Consider the following 17,979-nt stretch of genomic DNA (forward strand, 5'->3'; position numbering starts at 1 on the left):
GTATGCAGCTTGAAACCCCACTCAGAGTCAAGAACATAAAGTAGCTCGAGAAACGTAATGGCTTGCCTGCACACTGGTTTTGGAGCTGATGGGCGTGATTACGGGGCACTCTAAATAGGAACTAAATCTGACGACACTTGAAGCTCCAGAGAAGGCATGACCACCACCTTGCAGATAATCATAGGAACTGATTGGAAAACATATTGTTGGAATTAGGTGATGAAGCGGGGAGAGAGGAGCACATATACATAGATTAAAATTGCACGCGGAAATGTGCCAAAGAGACTGTAAAACAATGTTTATTAACGAAAGGCTGGAATTGAATGCTAGAGAAGATATTCTGCTCTAAAACTACTGGAAACTTAGCACATCTACATGACAAAGTACTAAAGATTGGACGCTACGAACATGGCTGCTACAAATGTACAATCACAAAGAGCAGATCTCCCCCTTCCCCCTCACAGATGATCTCCACCTTCTCTTTCTCGGTAACTGAATTCACTTGACTATTGAAGGAGAGTGAGAAGCTCTCTTCTTTAAGAGATGGGAGGAGCGAGGAGCCTTTCTGCCTCTTCATCATTGGAATCAATAAATGACAAAACCTTGCGCCCTCTCATAAGGGAGGGAGGAGGAGTAGTTGGACGAGAGGACCTATTGTCATCATCAAATAGGCTGGTTTTTATGGCTTACGCAGTGTCTACTTCCATTGAGAGCACGACGAGGTTTTGTCTCTGAGAAAGTCCCCCTCCATCCAACTCCATAGGATTACACCATTACGTTAGTTAAGTCATCAGCTGTCATTGTGTTTGTTGTGGCACCCTCTGTCATTGTGTTTGTTGTGGTACCCTCTGTCATTGTGTTTGTTGTGGTACCCTCTGTCATTGTGTTTGTTGTGGTACCCTCTGTCATTGTGTTTGTTGTGGTACCCTCTGTCATTGTGTTTGTTGTGGTACCCTCTGTCATTGCATTTATGGTACCCTCTGTCATGGTGTTTGTTGTGGTACCCTGTCATTGTGTTTGTTGTGGCACTCTGTCATGGTGTTGTGGCACCCTCTGTCATTGTGTTGTGGCACCCTCTGTCATTGTGTTTGTTGTGGCACTGTCATGGTGTTTGTTGTGGTACCCTCTGTCATGGTGTTTGTTGTGGTACTCTGTCATGGTGTTGTGGCACCCCATCATCTCTGGTCTCCATGTGACACCAGCTTCTTTAATAATACCTTCGCATCTCCATAACCAAAGGCGTGTGATGAGGTTTATTTGGTTTTTCCTAGGAGGAATTCATTATTAAATATTTACTTGAGTGAAGAGTTAGGTTTTGGCGTGTGCTGGGCCATCTCTCTGCTCCCGTCCTTACTTTGAATGAATTCAAATTCAAAATAAAAAAAATTCTTTGCGTAATATACAATGTGTAATTTATATGTAACAAAATATTGTTAAGCATAAAGAAAGCCACTAACACTCATAGGAGAAAGCCAGAAAAGTTGATATCTTCTGTGATAGTTTTATTCAGGTTAACAAGTGACAGTATTCATAAACTTATACAATGGTCGCACAAAGACGTTGTTATTACAGGCATTCATTGGTGGTGAATTACACAGATTTAGCTTAGGGTATTTTGTAAGGTGTATTTAGCGGATTGCCAGCATACTGGAAAGTTGGGGTAAGGAATAGAGAGATGTGTTTTGGGTCTTGGGGAAGAGGCAATCATTGGAGCCAGGACGAAGGCTGAATGGGAACCTTGGGAGGGGGTAGTAGCTGGGAAGCGACCTGCTCTTGTCATCATCTAACCATTCGATAGCATGCTAACCCTCGTGACCACGACACAACAAGTATCTCGCCAGATCTGGCAATATGGCTGAGTAGGCTGGCTGAGGTAGGCGAGTAGTGCACGACATAGTGGATTGAAATATCGTTTTTATACAAATTGGTAACACAGGGTCACAAACACTTCTCTGGGAGTCGTGAAAATGACAACGGTACACGAGGCCCATTCAGCGCAAGAACTAATGAAGACTCCATTCCCTGTCCTCTATCGTCACCCAATTCGTACCTACCTCTTGCTCAATTATATAATTAATAGAATCATATAAATCAATAGAGTACAGCCATAGCTCTATACGAGACAGGGAGACAAGAGAAGCCCCATGGGTGCCTTCGGTAGGGAAATCGGATGCACGCTTAAGAGTATAAGGTGACACCCCAAATGTAACCCGCAACCACCCCTGGCTAATAGAGGCCGACAACGCCAGCCAGGAAGGGCCGACTACCGGTAGCGAGCTTACAACAGACATTGTAACAACAACAGTAATAATTAATAATAATTAATTTTATTTAAAAGCATTTACTACAAAAATTAGTTATAACATTTATTTCTTAATAGAAAGTCCATGATTATGAAACATTTCGGGAAGACATAAATCAGAAGTAATATTAATAGAACTAAAACATATATTGCGCATGTGTAAGTACTTTACAGATTCATATTAAGCCTAATGAATGTAATGATAATTATAAAAACAAACTAGTACTAATGAAAAATTCACAGGTATGATAATATAAAATAAAACGTGTATTGTGCGTACATATAACACAAACCGTCGTTATTAAATATTACAAAAAAAAACTTGATATGGTAATAAATCTTAATGAATATTTTGAGTATTTGGGGAAAAAACGAAGATAAAGTTGTTATAAAGTATAACGCTTATTGTACGAGACAATGAGCGAACCTGAACTCTGAAGAACCTGGAGAAATTCGTAAGACTCTAGAAGAACCTCTTAAGAATGGAGAGCCAGAATGAATCTGGAGAGAACAGAACGTGGATGATGGAACACCATGTAAAAGTGTGACAAAAGACATGAGTAATTACGTAAGATGGAGAGTGCGTTCATGAGCTTAGACTTGTGATTTGGGAATGAAAGGGGCGACTAGCTCTGGAGAGGCGGAAGGGAGATATGTGGAAGAGATAAAATAACGGTGAAGAGGGAAGTAGATGGTAGATGATAGCTGGACACGTGCCGGCTGCCGTGATAACTGACAGGGGGGAGCACAAGGGGAAGTGAACAGGTCACGTTGCATATGATGTTTCTCGCTTGTGATAACACCACTAACGTTCACTTATCTTGTGCACATCATCTTGCATTAGTATAGTAAATATTTTTCCCTCGCTACCACAGACCTTTTCTTTACAACTCCATGAGAGGGGTAGGAGAATGGAGCAAGTTTTTGGTAGGACTGTGTTCGCTAACCATGTTTTTTAATTATTTATGGGTATATCGTGTCTGGGTTTTGCAATTATAAATGAGATTTGTTTAGGATAGTAAGGTCAGCGAGATTAATGACTTGGCAATAAGGGTGTGCAAGAGTAGCAGTGATAGCCACCGTGGTCTAGTCAAGAGGCGGAAGTGAGGTGAGGATAGACCTCAGCGCGAGTGTGACCGGATGACGCAATGATGGTCACTACATTGGTTACTTCCAACAGCAACTGACAGGCTGGTGGCGGCCCAGTGCACACGCACGTTGGAGTGACTAAATGCAGTTAATTCATGCTCAAATTCTCAAATTAAAGGCTTTCGCCACATTTGTTCTACGAAGTAAAAATACCAAAATTTTAATGTCAAAATGAAAATGTAGGTTAGATTGTATATAAGACAGCGTGGCAGGCTGCATCAGGCCAAACTGGGTGATCTTCCTCTCCACACCATCCCCGGAAGATTGTCAAGAAGGCCGTTACCTTCAAGGCAACAAAGAACTGACCATTTATATGTATTTCCGGTGTTTAACTTGTGTCAGTTGGGTAAGGGTCGCCATTCAACACTTCCCGGCTGGTGGACACCCGTCTGACCACACTGGAAGTGAGCGAGGCTGCAGGGATTTTAGCCGAGAGAGAATAACCCTCCGTAGCACTATTCCTTTCCTTTCGAAAGGCTAAGGTGGTAACGGCTCACCAGCGCCGCTGACTCAGGGCAGGCGCTCTCGCAGTGCCATTGACCATGTACGGTTACATCTTTACATGATTCCTAGGCACCTCTTCCTCGTCACAAGAAAGAAAAAAGTATGTATTCGAAGGTGAGCAAGTTAGTGGGTTTGTAAGCCATCTCCCAGCGTCTTTTGTTGACATTGTATTATAGTGAACCAGTGTTTGCTCTTTCCTCTCTTCTCTCTCCTCTTTTCTTCTTTCCTCTTTTCTTCTCTCCTCTCTTTTCTTCTCTCCTCTCTTTTCTTCTCTCTCCTCTCTTTTCTTCTCTCTCCTCTCTTTTCTTCTCTCTCCTCTCTTTTCTTCTCTCTCCTCTCTTTTCTTCTCTCTCCTTTCTTTTCTTCTCTCTCCTTTCTTTTTTTCTCTCATGTATTTCAAACACAAGTGTTATAAAAGACAAGAATGGGGCTAGTGGATGAGGTGTTAAGAGTTTAATGATGAGGAGGCCCCCAACGGTTACCAGTAGCAGCAGCTCCTTGTTGCCAAGTGCTTAACCACCCTCCTATTATGTTTTTTTTTTAATCATTATGCCTTCATTTCCTCGTTTATCTACATCTGCTATCTGATACCTTTTATTCTGTTAACCCATTGCATGCTTACTAAGTAAACAAACAATTCTCCATGCATAGTGGTCTGTTTACACTTGGATACATTGTATCATTTACTATTTCCACTAGATTATCCTGATTTTTCTCATTCATAAGAACATACAAAAGAATGGAAGAACACTGCAGCAGACCTTTCATCTCTCTTCTCGCATCCCCAAATATGCATTAATTATTATTACTTGCCAGATATCTTCATTCTCAAGTTTCTCCTCTACGAGAACTTCCATCTCTCTGCTTTCATCCCCAAATATCTCATTTCCACAGCAACCATATTTTGTGTGATCCCTACTTTGACTATCTCCCCTTCATCAGGCCACTACCGTGTCCCTCTCCACACCCTCCCAGGCCTATCTCAGTTATCATCACGCTGGGTCCTGCTCAACATGGCTCTAGGGAACTGATACCATGATAGATTGCAATTTTATGCTGAATCCGAGTCCTAATCTCCATTGGATTTTGAGAACACATCTTTGGGAGCCTCTACTTTTAAAAATGATCTCTCTCTTCACTTACTCATTCTCTCCCACCCCCATCTCCCTCCCTTCCCCTCTGGTTCGTGAGCTCGGTGGCTGCCTCCCACCAATGAACTTACACAAGTACAGGTCTGCTTTATACATAGGTGACGTCAGGCCTTATACTGCCGAGCTAGACTGGGAACAAGGAAAGCCGCGTAGCAACTGATCTCATCCTTCGATGGTAGGCTTGGAAGTTGGCTGTTTATTTGTACATTGCATAAGTAAAAAAATATGGGCGACTATGAAATGCTGTGCGGTTTTATTTGTTGCAATTAATTACCAGTTGTTAAAAGCACTTGTCGAAAGACACTTGGCCTGCTTTGGTGTGTGTGTGGGGGGGGGGGGTAGTAGGTAGGTTACAGTTGTGGTTTTTAAGACTAGAAATATGAGCTATTAACATTTTCGTGTGAAAATAGTAAAATTGTAATTATATTAGTGTTCTAGGGCAGTTCAAATAACAGTTTTGGTCATTATTTGTAAGTCATAATATGAGCAGAAATTTGTAGGAAAATTCCAAGGTTAAATATTTTAGGGCATTTATTTTTTGTATTGTCATTAGAGGTGTGTGGAGGAAATGCCTGGGAAGGTCCACACTGCACTCGGCCCTCCAATACCTGTTATATTACCCTTGCATGGGAAAGAAAGTAATCACCTCTTCTTAATTTCTATGCAAGAAAATAATGTATCAGACACACTAAACACTTTAAAAAAGTGTTATTTATCCATACTAATTGTAAAGTGTTAGTGTAGATCTATTAAAGTTTGTGACCATTGTGTTGGCCTTAATCATAATAGAAATTGGTATCCAAAGTAATGTTTTTCCTGAGTAAAATCTTTAAGGCCTGAGATACATAACTTGTATGTTGCTTTATTTTGGAAAGTGCAAATAGTTACGTTGCATTGCTAGGGTAAGCAGACTTCAATTCACCCAATATTGCTTCACGGTTGTGACAGCACTTCTATCATTACATTGTATCAGGGCTTCTTGGGCAAAAAAAAAAAAAAATCTGAACCAATTAACCCACAGCATCCCATTTATCCCCGTATAACAATGTTATCCATGGATATCTAATCATTTCCTCATTGCATATGGACAAAACACCAACAGGGGACGTTTTTCCTCCGGGATGTCCACCCCGATGGCTTATCAGTGCGAGGTTGGTGTTGCAGGGTGATAAAAGAGTGAGTCAGACTTGGCAAAGTGAGGTAGTATGAAGCAACACCGAAGGGTGACGCTGCTCGTCCTGCTGTCCTACCCCCGGGGACATGGATTTTCCAGGTCCTTGAAATTAACCCCCCTTTCCTCTTTCGCTCTCGTCTCCGATCCTCCACTAGGTCTTCCCCTCCTCTCCGACCTTTCACTATTACATCTCCCTTTCCCCATTCCATCCCTGCCTCTTCCCCTCACCCGTTCCTCTTCTTCATCCTTCCACCAACAACCTCTTTTCCTCTACCTTTCCTGGAAGATGCTATCCAGAATACCCTCTAGAGCTTCTGGAGAAATGAGTCATACATTTTTGTAAGCCGACAGACAGCTACTCGTAATGAAACTCGGTGTTTGTGTTTGTACTTACATTGCGTGATCCAGTTCAGGCATTCCTGGTATAAGACACAACCTGACAGAGGTTGTAGCTCCCATGTGTCATGACTCACAAGATACACTTGCCGATAAGATAAGCAAGGGCTTGTGTGGTTGGCGTCTGTCTTATCACTTCTTCATCAGGTCCCTGTGCGACCATCTGTTACAAATTAATATGTCGATGCCACTTTGTGGAGAGAGAACGTGCACTATTTGCCCCCTCCCCACACATATATAACGAATAAATACCGTGACTGAAGCAATTCATAACTAACTCACAAATCATGTATAAAACTAGACTTACTTTTGTATTTTTTGGACTTAATGGTTCAAACGAACCGATACTTTAAGTTCTCATCTCCAATTTGTGGGTGAGTTGTGGAGATCAGAGAATGTATAACACAATGAGGGAAGTTGAGAGCAGATGAGAGTCGATAGCGCTGAGTGACGACAGCAGCAGAAAACTGTACAAGCGGCAACGTCAGCAACATTGTTTTGTGGTGATAGTGGCATTAACGAACTGCTACTACGAGAGACCACCACTGCTTTGTTCCCAGCCAGACAGATTCCAGTCACAACTCGGTTATAACCTTCATAACACCAGTGCTAGTGCTACTCTTTCCTCTTCAATAACAAACCTTTTGACATCTTCAATAACAAACCTTTTGACCCATGGCAGGCAAGTCCTAAAGTTCACATGTGTATGCGTACTGTATATATATATATATATATATATATATATATATATATATATATATATATATATATATATATATATATATATATATATATATATATATATATATATATATATACCGAATATGTAAAACTGGTCAATTAGCAAGAACTCAATTAAAATTAATTCCTTTCTGAAATTTTCTCTTATACGTTTGAAGATATATTTTTTTCATTAATGTTAATGTAAAAATTTATAATTTTGCACCAAAAGAATCTTAGAAAACTTACCTAACCTTATTATAACAAGAGTAATTTATTTTATCCTAACCCGAGTAAATATATTTTAGATTTGCTTACAATAATTTAATACTAAACAAACACAGTGAAATATATTTTTTTCGTTAGGTTCTGAATGATTTTGGCGAAATTATTGCAAACACAAATTTTCACTTGTCCTATATGGCAAGATGAACGTTGCTATTTAAGCCAAGATAGCAAGTTCTGCCTATTCGGCACGACATATATATATATGTCGTGCCGAATAGGCAGAACTTGCGATCTTGGCTTAAATAGCAACGTTCATCTTGCCATATAGGACAAGTGAAAATTTGTGTATGCAATAATTTCGCCAAAATCATTCTGAACCTAACGAAAAAAATATGTTTCACTGTGTTTGTTTAGTATTAAATTATTGTAAACAAATCTAAAATATATTTAGTTGGGTTAGACTAGAATAAATTGTTCTTGTTATAATAAGGTTAGGTAAGTTTTCTAAGATTCTTTTGGTGCAAAATTAAAATTTTTTATATTAGCATTAATGAAAAAAATATATCTTTAAACGTATAAGAGAAATTTTTAGAACGGACTTAATTTTAAATGAGTTCTTGCTAATTGACCAGTTTTACATATTCGGCACGACATATATATATATATATATATATATATATATATATATATATATATATATATATATATATATATATCCTCCATGGGGAAGTGGAACAGAATTCTTCCTCCGTAAGCCATGCGTGTTGTAAGAGGCGACTAAAATGCCGGGAGCAAGGGGCTAGTAACCTCTTCTCCTGTATATATTACTAAATGCAAAAGGAGAAACTTTCGTTTTTCCTTTTGGGCCACCCCGCCTCGGTGGGATACAGCCGGTGTGTTGAAAGAAAGAAATATATATATATTATATATATATATTATATATATATATATTATATATATATATATATATATATATATATATATATATATTATATAATATTTATATATACATACACACACACATGTGAACTTTAGGACTTGCCTGCCATGGGTTCAAGCTCCAATCGTTCTGTGATATATACATATCCAACTTGTTGCTGTTATCTTTTGCTGTTTCTGTAATACATGCAAGAGCACTTTCGTCGCATTTAATTCTTATGTGTCATTAATATAGATTTGAAAGCAAAAACATAATTTGCCTGATGTGCTGAGAGTATTTAACAATAACAAATCAGACGTGAAATATACGGGAAACCTGAGAGGTGTTGCGTAGGGCAACGAGGGAGAAGAGCATGCAACAGGTAGTAGGGCTGTGGAGATGAGTCATGAATGGGCGGGGTGGTTCACATGCAGCCCAGAACACCTGCCAAGTCACGCTTATTACAACCTAGTATTCAACAGTTCAGTTTTATCAGTATTCGACCTCTGTAAAGTTAACTGTTTTGTGCTTGCCAATACCTATTAATTGAAGAATCTTCCACAGTTTTTGCCCCCAACCCCACCATCTTGGTGTCGGTGAAAGCTTCAGTCATCTCACGTTTTCGGACGCAGTATTTTTTTTTTCTCGTCACGTAGGGAGACTGGAACGTTGGTTGGGTAAGATATAATTGAGGCCTGTGTATGACAGACTTTAACTCTCGGAATGGACTGCCTTGTTCTTCTGTGAACATTGCGCTCACTGGAGTTGTAGATGAATTTCGGCTTTCTTGTACTACGCCCTCGGGTTTAGCGTTGTCTTGATAACAGTTATTACTTTTTTAGGGAAGCTCTAAACCTAAAAGGGTCACATAGCGCCTGTTGTGAAAATTGCATATTTTTATTCCTGTTGATTAAGGAATCCCTAGAGCGTGCGACATCCGGATTGAAAACCCGTGTTAGCAAATGAAATGTTTTGATGAAGGAAAGGGGGGGAAGAGGAGAGGGCGTTCAGAAATAATAGGAGGGGGGAGGGGCGATCTTTAGAGGGAAGCCGAGAGGCGAGAGGGATGGTGAGGTGGCTCTGACCATTGATAATCCGGGGCCGGCTGATCCATTCATTGTTTAGAGCTTTACGCCATGTGTTAGTTAACGGCGATGATGGGGTGGCCAAAAGGATTTAATATTTGCAGTTAGTTTGGAGTAGGCCTAAAAGTGCAGGTTTGGCGTATATATGTAATGTCTTTTAGGGTGTTTCAGCTGATGTGTTTTTGCTTTCTTTGTCTTGGTTACCAGTTCATTTACTTGACTGACTGCTGTCCCCCCCCCCCACCTTATAAGAATTTCCTGAATTTTCTACAAATCTTGTGCCATTTATTGTGGTCACCACGACTGATAATTGATAGTGCTAGATTCATTTTAGGCCTAGTTTGTTTAACAGCACCGCCTGATAACAAATATTGGGAATATTAAAATAAAAGGCAGACTTAACATACAGTAATAGCCTATGTACATCTGATGGTAATATAATGGGATGAATGGTGACTTGAGTAAGTTTATTCATGTATAGGTCTACCTGGATCTGCACACAGAAATCACTCCCTACGAAAGTAAAAGACTGGGCAGGCGATGCAAAATACCCCCAATTAAAAGTAGGGGCGCCATTGGTACACTAAGAGAAAACACCATAAGTGTCCGGGGCCCAAGACTGTTCAACAGCCTCCCATTAAGCATTAGGGGAATTACCAATAAACCCCTGGCTGCCTTCAAGAGAGAGCTGGACAGATACCTAAAGTCAGTGCCGGATCAGCCGGGCTGTGGCTCGTACGTTGGACTGCGTGCGGCCAGCAGTAACAGCCTGGTTGATCAGGCCCTGATCCACCGGGAGGCCTGGTCATGGACCGGGCCGCGGGGACGGTGATCCCCGGAATAACCTCCAGGTATTCCGGGGATCAACAGTGACAAATTATCATACATAGCAGCATATGTGTAGATTACCTAGGATAACCTAAAAAAGTCAGAGACTTGTTTCCATTCGGGTCCTTGTAACATTGTTTAAACCTTAAAAGTTAAAACAGCTAAGTAACTCAGCTATGTGAAAAGCAGTTACAATAAAAGGAGATATACTAGGAATAAGGTAAACTGAGTTATTTACATTAATATTAAAGAGAGAATCAGATCACAGGAATAGGTACATGAAAGAGAGAATCAGATCACAGGAATAGGTACATGTATGTTAACTGTACAAGGAATCTTCGCTCTCTGGATATTGACCTTGAAGTGTGAGGCGGCCTGTTACTATATTTACTCTTTTATTATTGTCGTTTTACCGCCCCTTCAATGTTTGATGTTACACTTGTACCCTGTGTTGACTACGTCTTCAATCCCCATGTGATGTAAAGTGGTAAAGTCGCCGTGTGGTAGAGGGGGAGAGCGCAGCCTTGCGTGAGGATGACTAAGTGTGTGACTCACTAATCCTCAACGCCCGGTGGCTGTGACTACTGTTGTGCTCTCTGGCACTATGATGACTCCCATACTGTCACCTGTGAGGCTCTACGGTATTCCTGTTGTTTCATCTCCATTGCGCAAGTTTATTTCCTCCCCCTGGCTACCTAGGTTCAATTTCCCACACATGTAAGTTTAGGTTTTTGCCTTAAATGCTTGCAAACTCCCTACCTAACCTTGGTCATTTCTATCCACAATGACCTGTGCAGTGTGACCAATGAACATTTCGTGTCGATTACATAGACGGACTGAGCGTAATAGTGTGCCATTCAGTAATTTGTCTTCTTTCATTCATACAGGTGACAATAAGTATAAAGTTGACAATGAAGGGTGGGATTCTGGTTTAGTATTACAAACACGCCATAATCCCCAGGCAAATTGCATCTCTTCTTTCATGCTGCACCAGCTGCTGCTCATTATCCTTTCTTCCACTCATTCTTTCAAAGGAAGAATTTTTTTTTTTTTGTAAATGATACCTTAGAATCATGCTACTCGTGCCATTTTGTGTGAATAATTTTTTTATATTTGTTTTAGAGCGATTTAATATTTAAACTGAAGAATAGTTTTATACATTGAATTAAAAAAATAATGTTTCTTATACTGCAATATCCAATTCAGTTTTATTTGACTTACCGGTAATTAACCTTTTTCGACATTTATATAATGCATCGTTAGCTTTTTATTTCTGCTCTATTATGAAATTTAATTACAGATTGGCTTGCCTATATAATCAGTTAGTTTTTTTTAATCAGCAGCTTAGCTCATATTTGACGTCTTAATCTTGAGGGGCAATACAGTAACAGGGTGATGTGGGTGGAATAATTGCTTAGGAATTGTGCCTTTTTTTTATTCTAAAGTTACTGATAGTTAGGCATAGTAGGTTTGTTCCTTTCCCCTTTCCCGCTTTTCTGACTCGGGGAAAACAATTGTAGGGAGGCCCTGGAGGGGAGTGCAGGGTGCGGTGTTTAAGAAACATTAGGTTAATGTTCTCTTCAAGAGCACAAGGTAATGGATTTCGATCGAGTGTGACCGTACCGACAGATAATATTTTAACAGTTTTTACTTAAGAATTAAATACATTTTGATGGTCAAACATTAATACATCATTGCAAACTGTAGTAGCACAGACATACCAGTACAGTTGAAAAGAAGTATATAAAATAAGAGATGGTATGCCAGTATCACTCCTTGTGGCAGCAGCCCCGAGCCTAACAATGGCCTGTCCATGACTTGTCAGCCAAACAAAAGCCATTGCCAATAATTATTGCTTTGTCCCACCACCGGCGCGTTAATTTTGGACATGTTGATCTGGAGGTTGCCTCCATACTAATTTTACAAGAGTTTATTGTGGCAGAATCCCATTAACTAATAAGGGATTAATTATAAACTGGGTATATTTGTGTGGGATTTTCCGTTTAGTTATACACACACAAAACGATATGATAAAGACTAACTCACAGGTAACCCACTAAAGGGGAAGCTTAGAGATTCCTCTCTAGGTGTGAGTTATTTGTAAATTGTTCCAGCTAGTTATTTTAACTTCAGTATAATTAAAGGGTTCCTGGCAACGTCAACAAGGAGAGAACCAAGTCAGTTACCAAGAGAAAAGGCAGTGCTAAAAAGAAGGTTGAAAATGTACGCCTTCATAAATAGTAGTAGATAGCTGAAATAGTATTAAAGAGGAGGTAGTATGAGCTTCAAACTTATAATTTGTAAGAAAAACGGAAATGTTGAAGACAAGATAACACAAGCATAGCTCGACTCCTTTAACTGGAAATATTTATCGCACACATTAATTGCTATTTCTAATTGTGTTTTCGTATGTATTGATTGCCTTAATGTAAATTTGTTTATGTTGCAGATGATGCTCGGCAGGCGGGTGCCCGGGTGTTGGTTCACTGTCAGGCTGGAGTATCTCGCTCACCTACCATAGTCATCGCTTACCTCATGAAGCACACTCGCATGACCATGGTCGACTCGTACAAGTATGTCAAGTCTCGACGTCTCATCATCTCCCCCAACCTAAACTTTATGGGTCAGCTGGTCGAGTGGGAGGCTGCTCTTCAGGCTGACAAAACTGAGGCTGATTGCAAACCTTGTCATCAATGCCAGTGGCAGAGGCAGGAGGTCAAAAAGGTGCCCAGTGCTTGCCAGGTATGACAGTCGCCTAAAGTACTGGGACTCAAAGATACAGCCCTGGATATCAGCTTGGGTAGCTTCAGTACGAGCATAACAGAGGCCAGTGCAGTGTCGAACAGGAAGGTGTTGGAGTGTGGGTGCTGGAGACAAGAGCTTGAACCTCGTCATGCCACAACCCAGGAAGATGCTAAAGATCATCTTTCATCGTTTGGCCAGCATCTCCATACAAGTCTCTGCCCACATCAGCTCACAACACTCTTTCTTGATGACTTGCAAGCTAAGCTTAGTCAGGAGGTACAGAGAAGAGAAGTCACAGAAAAAGACATTACTGTTCATAGAAACGTGCATAGCACTAATATAATATATGATAATGAGGATGTTAATTTGAAGTCTTCAAAAAGAGGTCACTGCTCAGAGGGAGATTTGAGGGGAGTAGGGGAGACGGAGGAAGTGAGCACTGCAAAAAGAATATGCACAGAACAAGTGGTTCTTAGTCTGTAAATGCTATTAATATAATCAAAATCAGGGTCAGGTATGTAGTCTTCATGCATTAGTGATGAATGTAATGTTTTCAGGTTGGTCATGTGTAATGGGACTATTGATACATACCACTGTTATCTCTGCAACATATAAATCAAAGTTTACTGTTAAGGGGTTTGACCTACAAAGCCCTTGGACTTCCAACATAAAATTTATTTTTAATTCCTTGTTTATCACTACTGTACAGTATAACAAAACTTAAATGCTTGTACACTAAAGGTTGTGAGAACGAAAGTCAGAAAACTTAATTGTTTTAATATTGTCTGTTGCTTTAGATGAATGAACACACGAGTGTGTGCTGTTCAGAGATGTTGCAAATCTTGATGGAAATTGTTACTTGATTACTGCATACAAGAGAAAGCAGAAAAAAGTATTGGATAGATGACCTGATTAAGGTATGAGAAGGCTTACCCCTACCCCGTAAGTTGGGCAGCTGCTTTTAACATGGCAGTTCATTTGGGGCAGTTCAGATAGCGCAGTATTAGTACAGTTAATGTGTACCTTTGCCTTAACTAGTTTAATCAACACTAGTAATTCAAATTGTTACATGACTAGTTTTCCTGTATCCCATATGAGGAGAAAATACTACATTGCCTTATCAGGAGCCTTTCATTGTTTCTGACAAGTTATATGTGATAAATCTCCTTCAGTCTAAACTGTGTTGTGACAAGGGAATTTGTGCTTAAGTTAGGATCTTGACAAAGCAGAGTTTCCCAAGTCACTTCACACTCCAGCCAGACTTTTTGTCCACAACTGAATACTTTTAGATTAATAACTCTTATTTGGCATTTTGAGTAGCCAACCTTGGGAAATTATCAAGCCAACTAGGGTATGTTATTAATGGCTTGTAGTAGTAGTGGATGGATTAAAATTCTGGTTGTCTTAGTCTCTAGGTATTATGCAAAATTAAGAAAGACCATTCCAGCAGTTCATAAAGTTCATGTAGCATACCACAGTCAAAACAATTTTAATCACAGTATGGTCCACAAATAGCAGAGGCGGTCAGGGGATAATTTATCACGTTGGTAAATTACTCATACCTGAACGATCTTCTGCATCAACTCACTCATATCCTGTTTGTTAAAGTCGGTGCAAATGTTGATAGTGTTTTGTGTGCCTGGAGTAAGGACCAAATGTATTAAAAAAAAAATATCAGAATTGTGTGATTAATAATAGTGGCCTCGTATAGTGAGGATCTTGTACTTATGATGCCTTTACTCATTCAGGGGATTTGTAAGGGATCTGATGTATTTAATGTGAGTGGACTTTGCATACAGCATTTCTGTAATCTAGAGTAAACGTGCAGTTCAGTTGCATTAGAACGGAAGTAGTGTCAAGTCATTTTCGGCCTCTTGCACTCAGGAAGTAGAGGTGGTGATGCCAGGTGGCAACTCACTACCTCTTGAATTTGGCTCAGTTTTTCTCCAAGTAGTCACTGCATATATATATATATATATATAATATATATATATATATATATATGTAATATTTGTACATACAGTACATATTAAAAAATTTATGCCAATAAACTTAAAATCCTATTTATGACAAACTTAGATTTGTTGTGTAGTACAAACACAAATTTTGATTTCATCCTAGTTTTTAGTTTAAAATAAATAAAATTTCGTTCTTGTGCCACTAGAATTGTGTTAATGCCCAAAGTATTTGGGTAGAAAATTGCCAAGAGGACAATATGCTCCTGTATTAAAGACAAGCTTCTTTTGGTAAATGTTTCGCCATATGAGAACGTGTTACTTGTCAGAAAATATTTGTTGAGACAGACCAATAGAACTGTTTTTTAATGAGTAATGCAAGTAAATGTGCAGCAAGTAGCATCTGCCATTACTGGCACGAGTCAACACAGCATCAGAGACATGCATGGTCTCTCGGCATATATTTTACAATCTGAAAACGAAAAAATCTAGTCTTGTATATTAGAATTATTTCATGTTTTTAACTATACTTTTTTTTGATCCAGCAGATTGTATTTATTGTACATGATTTAGTGCAAATCATGACTTCGTATTTATTAAAATATCTAGAAATTATTGGATAGGGTTATATATCTTCCCTATCAGTGAAAAGATTTTAAAAAAATAAATGTTCAGATATACTGCATCTTTAATTCTTCCTGTAATTGCTGTTTGACCAACAAACATTTAGTACTTGTTTTTAGCATAATTTATACAATAATCTGAGGGAGGCTCTTGTTCTGAGCAACTAGACCAACGTTTGTGTTCCTCAGATTGAACCTGAAAGCCTCCCATTTCCCCAGATACTGTATAACCCTTATGGGTTTAGTACTTCTCCATGAATACTGTATATTAGTACATAATATGAAGCACAGGGGTTTAGCACTCCCCCCAAGAATGGAATGACTCGAAAGAAACCTCAATCAAACAAAGACTGAGGGGAGTGATGAGCCTGTAGGGGTCATACTTCCCCTAGAGTAATGTGAGGCAATCAGGTTTGAGTTAAACGGTGGCAAAAGTCAACAAGTGGAAATACACTAGTAGCAGAGAGTACTTTTTAATACGCACAATGTTTTGCCCAAAACTGAGCACCATATGACCTTTAAGATTATAATAATTTGCCCAAAATGGGGTTATCTAGTAAGGCTGTGTATTTACTCATTCTTGTATATTTTATCAATAAAACCCCCTCAAGGTAGGTTCCTTGACACTAGTGAGGGACTCATCTAGGTAATTGGATCTGTGCTCCAGTTCCCTGAATTGAGCCTGAATACCTTCCATCTCTCTCCCACAGGTGTTGTATAATCCTACTGGTTTAGTGCTCCCCCATGATTATAATAATTATCAGTGAAAACTGTCTTGGACAAAACTTGCAATATTTAAAGGATTCTCTGTTACCAATGTCTTTATTTCCAGTTGGGTTTAGCACTTGCCATAAATACAATTACATATAATGTGGAAGAACAACACTATTACCAGCAATTTCAAAGTCTCTTGAAACATTACTGGAAAAACAACTTGCCTGTAGGGAATTGGCAGATCATGAATAACAGACTTAAACAGTTGAGTGTATTCATTACTCTGAACATCAAGTGTCCACTGGTGTATACAAAGTACAATGGGCTATGGAGTCATATTTCTGGATAGCTTGTAACACACTGAAAGTCTGAAATGATGGATAAGGTGAACTAATCGGCCAGCATTTTCACAGTCATGTGCATTTGCACGTGGTTGCAATGTGCAAGATTACAACAAGATTGGCATATAACTGCTGTGAAAATTCTGGCTGACAGTAATAAAATGTCCATGCAATACTCAATTTGGATTATTATTATTATAATCAAAAAGAAGCGCTAAGCCACAAGGACTATACAGCGCTGCAGGGCAGGAAGGAAGTGAGGGCATCAGGTGGCAAAAGGGAGATGGATGAGCAACAGGTTACGGATAACAGCGGGGCAGTGGATGGTGAAAGGGTAAAGGGCAGCAAGAGACTGAACCAGAAAGGGCTGAGGGGAGTGCGAAAAGTATCATCAGAGTTTGTGGAGTAAATCGGTCGTTGTCAAGAAGTCAATGAGAGAGTCAGGATTAAAGGAGGGTCCATCAGCAAGAAGGGAAGGTAAAGAGAGAGTAGTAGAACGAAGACGACGTTGGAGGTAAATTCTGCGTGCTCGTTGATAGAGAGGGCAGTCTAACAGAATGTGGCTAATCGATACTGGAACTTGACACTGCTCACAGAGAGGAACAGGGTGCCTCTCCATGAGATACCCATGAGTAAGACGAGTGTGGCCAATGCGAAGGCGGGAGAGAGTGGTCTCCCAACTTCGGCACTGATGACAAGAAGACGGCCAGTAACCTATGCTCGGTTTAATAGAATGAAGTTTGTTACCGAGCAGAGTTGACCAACGTTGTTGCCAACGGGTGCGAAGGTGGGTAGCTATTGCAGCAAAATAGTCCAGAAATGGAACACCTCGATAGGAAATTGGTAGGTCATATACTGCTGACCGCGCAGCAGTGTCTGCCTGTTCATTGCCCTGTACGTCGACATGACCAGGGACCCAACAAAAAACAATATCTTTATGTTTGGTAGAGATACGGCGTAGCCAAAGATGGATACGGAGAACTAGGGGATGAGATGTATCAAATTTTCGTATAGCCTGTAGAGCACTAAGGGAGTCTGAGACTACTACAAATGATGACACAGGCATAGATGCAATACGAATAAGTGCTGCAAGAATGGCATACAGTTCAGCAGTAAAAATGCTAGCTGAAGATAGTAAATGCCCT

At 39.8% G+C, this 17,979-nt stretch overlaps 1 protein-coding gene across 2 annotated transcripts in view; it reads left to right on the forward strand.

Moving 5' to 3' along the window:
• LOC128696574 (dual specificity protein phosphatase 10) overlaps window positions 1-15,836 on the forward strand; it is a 70,158-nt gene extending 54,322 nt beyond the window's left edge. Inside the window, exons 5-6 of one of the 2 annotated variants that reach the window (XM_053787909.2) lie at window positions 5,205-5,281; window positions 12,906-13,041. In XM_053787909.2, the coding sequence (XP_053643884.1) occupies window positions 5,205-5,266 (62 nt within the window). In that variant the 3' untranslated portion in view covers window positions 5,267-5,281; window positions 12,906-13,041. Of the gene's footprint in view, window positions 1-5,204; window positions 5,282-12,905 lie in introns of both variants that reach the window. The other variant, XM_053787901.2, reaches the window with a different exon arrangement.
• Window positions 15,837-17,979: the final 2,143 nt, after the last annotated feature.

This window comes from Cherax quadricarinatus, chromosome 31 (assembly GCF_038502225.1).
Source record: "Cherax quadricarinatus isolate ZL_2023a chromosome 31, ASM3850222v1, whole genome shotgun sequence".
Taxonomy (NCBI): Eukaryota; Metazoa; Arthropoda; class Malacostraca; order Decapoda; family Parastacidae; genus Cherax; species Cherax quadricarinatus.